We start from the raw sequence: 7,264 nt of genomic DNA, 5'->3' as shown, positions 1-7,264 counted from the left end.
TGTTCTGAATCAACAGAAAAAGAGGAAAGACGATTTGCGCAAAAGATGAAACGTATTTCCTCCGTCTCATAAAAAAATGTCTCATTTGTATTTTTTCTCTGCCTTAAAATAATTGTCCTTTTACAATACAAATATAGCATTTATTATTATTTTTTCACTGATATACCTCTATTTATTAATTTTCATTTTATTTAATTATTTTATTAACTATAATTAATAAGGATATTCTAATCAATAATTAATTTTATAATTTAAATTAAAACATTTAATTATTTTTTTAAGAATTATAAATGACTCAAATATGATGCTTTTATAAGACTGAACCGGCTAGAAAAAAGAGAGAAGTTGGTGGGGCATGGGATGTTCCATGAGACACGTGAATACTTGTTCATTTGATCTTGGATGTGAATGTGAATATAACCCTTGATAGGGACATCTTTATCATAGGGTAAGAGAAAAGATAGAAAATAAATAGAAACAAATGAAACAGATGTACTTGTGTATAAGATCACTAAAATATTGTACTGATGTTGCAGCTATTATATCGAATCTTCGATATCATGGAATTGGACAAGTTTTGTGTGATTCTCTTGTCTATACTTTCTTCATTTCTAGTTTTATAAAAATACAATTCAACTCTAATAGTAGCTTTTGAATTTAACTCTACACACTACGCCAAATAAGGGAAAAGAGGGCGCTTTTTTTGGCCTATAACAGCGTTTTAAAGCGCCCTCTAATCTGGCGCTGGCATAGGTAAAGACAGCGCTTTGTTTTCCTGGAGAAAGCGCTGTCTAAAGTGGCCACATTATAGTGCGCTTTCAGAAAAAAGCGCCCTCTGGAGTGGTCCATAAAGGGACACCTTAGAGGGCGCTCTCAGGATAAAGCGCCCTCTAAAGTTGTCAATGTAAAGTGTTTAGAGGGCGCTTTCAGGAAAAAGCGCCCTCTAAAGTTGTCAATGTAAAGTGTTTAGAGGGCGCTTTCAGGAAAAAGCGCCCTCTAAAGTTGTCAATGTAAAGTGTTTAGAGGGCGCTTTCAGGAAAAAGCGCCCTCTAAAGTTGTCAATGTAAAGTGTTTAGAGGGCGCTTTCTGGACAAAGCGCCCTCTAAAGTGTTAGTTATTTTAAAAAAAATTGTTTGAAAAACAGTGGATATTTAATTGGTAACCTGTTCGCATGCTGCAAAAGTGTAAAATTCATATTGATTTCATCCTTTAATCCAATGTTATACACCATTAATTCATTGATATATACAACATGAATCCATTTATATACAACATTAATCCTCCATATATACAACATTAATATATGATTCTTTGATCAACAATATACAACAACATATTCATGATTTAGTAAAATTACAACAACAATATACAACATATATACAACAACAGCATACAACAACAACATTCCATACATATATGTACAACAATATACAACCTAGCTATATGATTCTTTGATCAACAATGAATTGACACAATTCATCCTTGATTTCATCCAAATTTGCTCTTGAGTAAGTTTTGTATTCCTCAAAGTACTACAATTAAGAGAATAAAACATATTCATGATTTAGTAACAAATTAGATGAAATATTCGATAATATTAAAATAAACCCTAAGTTATTATTCCATACCATTTTTGGGATGTCTATACGATTCAACGCAATGATGTCTCTCATAAATCTCAATACAAAAAATCCGCAATCGACCGAATTATTTTGCTGAGGACACTACACAGAAAAACAAACAATATATATATAGTTAATTTCTTACAAACACTATTATAAGCAAAAAAACAAACACTATTATAAGCAAAAATAAGATACTTAATATATACCTGAACTTTGATCCAGGTAATGTCCTTCCTATTGCGGTATTTCTTTTTCAATCTAAATTTTATTATTGCCCTAACAAAATAAAAACGTATATTGAGATCAATCTGACAGACATAATTAAATATACAAATACACATGAATATTTAGGGGAATTTCACTTACGCGTCAACCGTCTTCTTCATATTCGGATATTTACTCCAATCACCCGATAAAAAATCGAGATAATACACTATTAGTCTCGAAAGATCCATAGCAACCAACACCCAGTGACCACTGTAAAATAAAAGAAAAATTTAGATGAATGAAAATTTTCTACGTAAAAGATATACATAGATTAGAATGAAATTATTAGAAAGAAAATCTAACCCGTTGCCAGAATTAAACGGTAAAAAATACAAACTGGGTGTAGTATTATCGCCGGCCGCCATGAATATATCGACTAGATCATTCTTTACGGATGTTGGATTATTCGTTATTAACGTTGCATTGATACGGGAAGCAGCAATAAAATTGAAACGGTTACACAATTCAGTTCCCCGCATCAATGTTACATACATATACCTTAAATAGAAACATAATAAACATTAGACTACTCATTGAAATGTGTAAATAAATTGTTCAACTAAGTAAATTATAGATTGATCGGAGTACCATATGTATGTATGAATGACAACGATGCCCAATTCGTCGTGTTCAAAAAGTTGTTGGAAGTCCTCCTTTCCAATTATTTCGAAATGAGCAGCTCCGAAAACACCTTCATCAAAATTTATAGTACGAATGGCCCCATGCATAATATCGGACTCCTCCACCATTTTCTCAAAACGCATCATAATTTGAGATTTTGTCCCGGACGTCGTTGGAATATCCTTAGCAGCGCTTTTCAACTCTCGACCGGGAACCTAAAAATTCATATAAAATAAATCATGACTTTTTGTGATGCAACAGAATCGTTGCATATATAATTCAATGGGTATATATATTTGTACCTCTTTTTGAGATGCAACCGACTCGATGCGTCTTGAAATCCCTTTACCAACTTTATGTGTGGGTCTTGTAGGAGTCTAACATTACCATATAATTGATTAAATATCACAATTGTAGCTGAATTGAAATGTGAATACTAAATATTCATAATCATTTAGAACATATATACCTCGGCATCAGGGAAAATTAGATCTGACGGCCAACCAACAAAGGATCCGACTGCATCTCGCATCAACGTTGTCTCTGAAACAACGTCAGGTAATGGTAGAACGGCGTCCGTATCTAATACGAGGTCAACCGAAACTTTCATAAATCCCACCGGGAGGGGATTATGGTGAAGTAATTCACCCGAAGTATTGTGCACTTTTCCCTTGCCAACCATGCGATAAGTTGGTGACGATAGATACAGCTGACAAGGTGAAATGCCCTAAACCAATAATAAATGTTATTGTTAACTTGTATATGTGTCAAGTAAAAAAGTGCTATTTTAATTTCATAATAACATATATAATTACCTCGGGAAATTTCGGTTGATAATTGATACTAGCTCGGTCACTAGTATCTTTTGCCTCGGAGGCGCACCTTTCCTCTCTATACCTTGCATTCTCGATTTGCAGTTGGAGTACTTGTGCCCTTAACTCCGCCAAGGTCTCCATCACCTCTTTGTTGGTAGGATTTTTTGTTTTTGGTTTTTTATAAAATGACGACGGAGTCACACCAAAACCCTTACCCCTCACACGACCGGAATACTCAGGAATATTTAGTACTCGACTAAGTACGCTCCTGCAATCCTGGACCTCGGTTGAAGGTACGGTTTGGGATAAAGTCTCCTGAAATATTATTAGAGGAGATTAAAATTGAATTATATGTCTAACAAAATTTTCGATATAATTAAAGAAATAATGTTACATATACTTACACATTCGTCATAAACATTTTGGACCGCTTCAACGACAGCCCCATCCTTTCCAACCCGAGCAGCCTTCCATAATACGTGCTCCGGAAGAGATGTTGCGTCACTTTTCTCCTCGGCTAGCTACACATTGAATTAGATTATAAGATCATCAATTATAACATATTGTGACAATGTATAAGCTCATAGCATTTGAATATACTCACAATTCTTTGTTGTAACCGTGCATAACCCGTACGCCCTTTTTTGTACGGATACGCGGGTTTTGATGCCCTTTTCCTATTTTTGTCGCTTACTTCCTGGATAAAAAAGTTTAAGGCATATTAGAACCAAGTAACTTAACAATTGTATAATACCATAATTAATAGACATTACATGGAATTTTTCGTTTCTTCGTTTGGCGACAAAGTTATCCCATTCATCGGCTGAAATAATCTCGGCATACTTCATTGGCCGTTCTCCTTCAACAAATTTTCCTTCCTCATCCTTGAGAAATTTGTTGCACAAAAAGGATCGAAATCCTCAGAGTCTTTTTCCGGCCAATTGAATACAATATTTTTGCCGGCTTTCATCGATGTGAAAGGATCTCTAAAAAACATACAAATGGAGTGTGTTATTATAAAGTCATATTATAACAATATATGGTTAACAAATAGTAAAAAAAAAAACTTATAATAATATATGGTAAGTACCTGTATCTCCGACCATATTTTTTCCTTGCCAACCTTCAAGTCCGGACTTCTCCAATTATCACATGTAATCGGAATATGTTGTCGAACAAGGAAACCAATGTAACTTGCCAACATTGAACCGTTAGGCTCAATTAGTTGGTCTTCAGCACTCCAATGCACTTCAAATTTTACACCCTTGTCTCTTGCACGAATGATTGACTTCATAACAGTCAATCCTCGTTTGATTTCTTTTTCAACATTATTACGTGATTCATTCGCGGCATGGGTATCGTCTTGGTTAGCCATTTTATCTGTAATATAGAAATGATTCAATAAGACCCAAGTAAGACAATGATTCAATACGTCAACACATTCATATACCTTCCATTTCTCATGCAAAAGACCTACTGCATGCAAAAGACCAATGCAAACTCACACACACCTACTGCATGCAAAAGACCAATGCAAACTTATGGTGTTTGGAACATGAACAAACTTGCATCCATAATCATCAAACTTCCAAGCACAAGCTCAAACACACTTCAAATGATATCAGTTTTCAATCAGAAATAAAAAACTCAGTTTGCCCTAAACAACATTAATCAACATAATGCACAAAATGTAAAACTAAGTTTAGAAAATGACCTAATCAAACACATGAAGAAAGTGAACGGTAAAGATGGAGAAGAGAAATACCTTCAAGGTGACGGTAACGATGGAGAAGAAAGTGAACAGTGACGGTGGACGTGAACGTGAACGCAGCAGCAGAAAAAGGCGACGGCGACGACGACGGTGAGGGAGGGAGAACGAACGGAGGACGAGAGTAATCGCAGTAGACGGTGGATGCAGTAGAGAGAAAACCCAGTTACATAAACGAAATAGCTTGTAGAAAGGGAAAATAAAGAGACATGCAGTATATGTTATAATTTTAATGTTTACTAAAGGGGACCTTAGAGGGCGCTTTTGTAAAAAAAGCGCCCTCTAAAGGGGGCCTAAGAGGGCCCTTCTGAAAGCGCTCTCTAAGGCTTTCCAAAAGCGCCTTCTAAACTGGAAATGTACATGGACTTAGAGAGCGCTTTTTTAAAAGCGCCCTCTAAGGGTAACCTTAGAGGGCGCTTTCACTAAAGCGCCCTCTATTGTTGTCCCTCCATTTCCTCATTATTTTTTTTTGACTTCACTTTAGAGGGCGCTTTTTTACAAAAGCGCCCTCTAAAGGGGGCCTAAGAGGGCGCTTCTGAAAGCGCTCTCTAAGGCTTTCCAAAAGCGCCTTATAAACTGGAAATGTACATGGACATAGAGACCGCTTTTTCAGAAGCGCCCTCTAAGGTTACCCTTAGAGGGCGCTTTCAATAAAGCGTCCTCTATTGGTGTCCCTCCATTTCCTCATTATTTTTTCGCTTCACTTTAGAGTGCGCTTTGTTACAAAAGCGCCCTCTAAAGTGCGCTGTCTATTCCAATAGTATGCTCCTTATTTTTGCTCTTCACTTTAGAGTGCGCTTTTGTAATAAAGCGACCTCTAAGGGGCGCTGTCTATTCCAGTTTTTGGCGTAGTGACACCTTCTTTATTTCCTCATATTATGGCCAAATACATCAATTCGTCACTTAATTAGATTGACAAAGAGGCTTACGTGGTCATGTAAAAATCATATCGGGTCATCGATGGGATTTATGTGGTCCTGCAAAATCTTCATTGTTCCCCATACAATACATTAGCAATCAATTATGTTCAATAGCCTGTTTCACCACCCATGTCGCTTACTTTTAAAAAAAAAATTAAAATTAAAATTTAATAATTGATGATGTTAGTGCAGTGTTTTTCTTACAAGTGTCTTACAACTTGTAAGAAGAATATATTTTTCAATTTTTATGGGTTCTATCTATGAATTACAATTACTATTGTTTTCCCTTTATATATAGTTTCCCTTTATATATAGTTTAGTTTCCTTCTGTTATGATAATTGCAGTTTCAAAAGTAAAATGAGTTTAGAAAAAAATTAACAACACCTAATCACGTTTTAGTTATCATTAAATGGAAGTTTTTTAACAATTGATTAAAAATATGAAATGTTGAAACATTATGGATACGTTTACATGAGATAATTAGAAATAAACAATTTTAAATTCTAAATAATTTAAATTTGAGATTCCTCACTTCTTTATATTTAAGCTTCATATTTAAGCGTATGAGATTAACTAATAAATAATTTGATAAAGTTATGTATAAATAGTGAATTAACTCAAGTGATAAGGAATAAATAGCTTATAGAACATTTGAAGCAGTCAGGAATAAGTTTTCGAAGTCTGCTAAAGGGAAGATGTTTTATTTCTTTCGGATTTTTGTTTTACTATTATCAACTTACTTTTTACCATCATTAATTATTCAAATAAATAAATAATTTTTTTTATAATATAAAAAATAGTACCTTATAAATTATCAATTACTTATTGGCCAACACAGTTCATATACTAAAGAATATCATTATATTTGACGGCTTTCTTAGTTTGGAAGAAGCATCACAGAGAATCTTCTAATCATGCATTTTTATGGAAATTTAAAAAATGCTTTCTCCTTTGGTTATTAGGTTTAGGGTTGTTAAATGACGGCTTCAATGTTAATAATGCACATGTTTCAATCAATATTTATTATTTAAGGTTGTAAGAGTTTGACTGAAACACATTGTTATTAGTCTATCCAGTGCCAAAATTGTGAACACAAGTAATATATGTTTGAGGATTTCCAAAACATGCTCAATATATATTTATATATGTTTTGATAAATGAATAAATGAAGAAGAAACTGTTTTTGTGGTGTAGGGATTATGATTTTAATTATATGATATGAAAGGTATTGAGTTCAATTCCTTACA

The 7,264-nt window shown here is 34.1% G+C and overlaps 1 protein-coding gene across 1 annotated transcript; it reads right to left on the bottom strand.

Annotated features, from left to right (window-relative positions):
• Window positions 1-4,184: 4,184 nt before the first annotated feature.
• Window positions 4,185-4,703, bottom strand: LOC127108224 (uncharacterized). Its single transcript, XM_051045650.1, has 2 exons — window positions 4,419-4,703; window positions 4,185-4,314 (listed from the first exon to the last, which is right to left on the bottom strand). The coding sequence occupies exons 1-2, from the start codon at window positions 4,701-4,703 to the stop codon at window positions 4,249-4,251; spliced, it is 351 nt and encodes a 116-aa protein (XP_050901607.1). The 3' UTR covers window positions 4,185-4,248.
• Window positions 4,704-7,264: the final 2,561 nt, after the last annotated feature.

Source organism: Lathyrus oleraceus, chromosome 7 (assembly GCF_024323335.1).
Source record: "Lathyrus oleraceus cultivar Zhongwan6 chromosome 7, CAAS_Psat_ZW6_1.0, whole genome shotgun sequence".
Classification (NCBI taxonomy): Eukaryota; Viridiplantae; Streptophyta; class Magnoliopsida; order Fabales; family Fabaceae; genus Lathyrus; species Lathyrus oleraceus.
This window is presented reverse-complemented; position numbering and strand designations above follow the sequence as displayed.

What these genes read in the sequence shown, in the direction of transcription:
- LOC127108224 (XM_051045650.1), bottom strand. Translation starts at nt 4,703, where the DNA reads ATGGCTAACCAAGACGATACCCATGCCGCGAATGAATCACGTAATAAT. An exon ending in AAATATGGTCGGAGATACAG is followed by an intron (nt 4,315 to 4,418) that starts GTACTTACCATA and finishes TATGTTTTTTAG; the next exon opens with AGATCCTTTCACATCGATGA.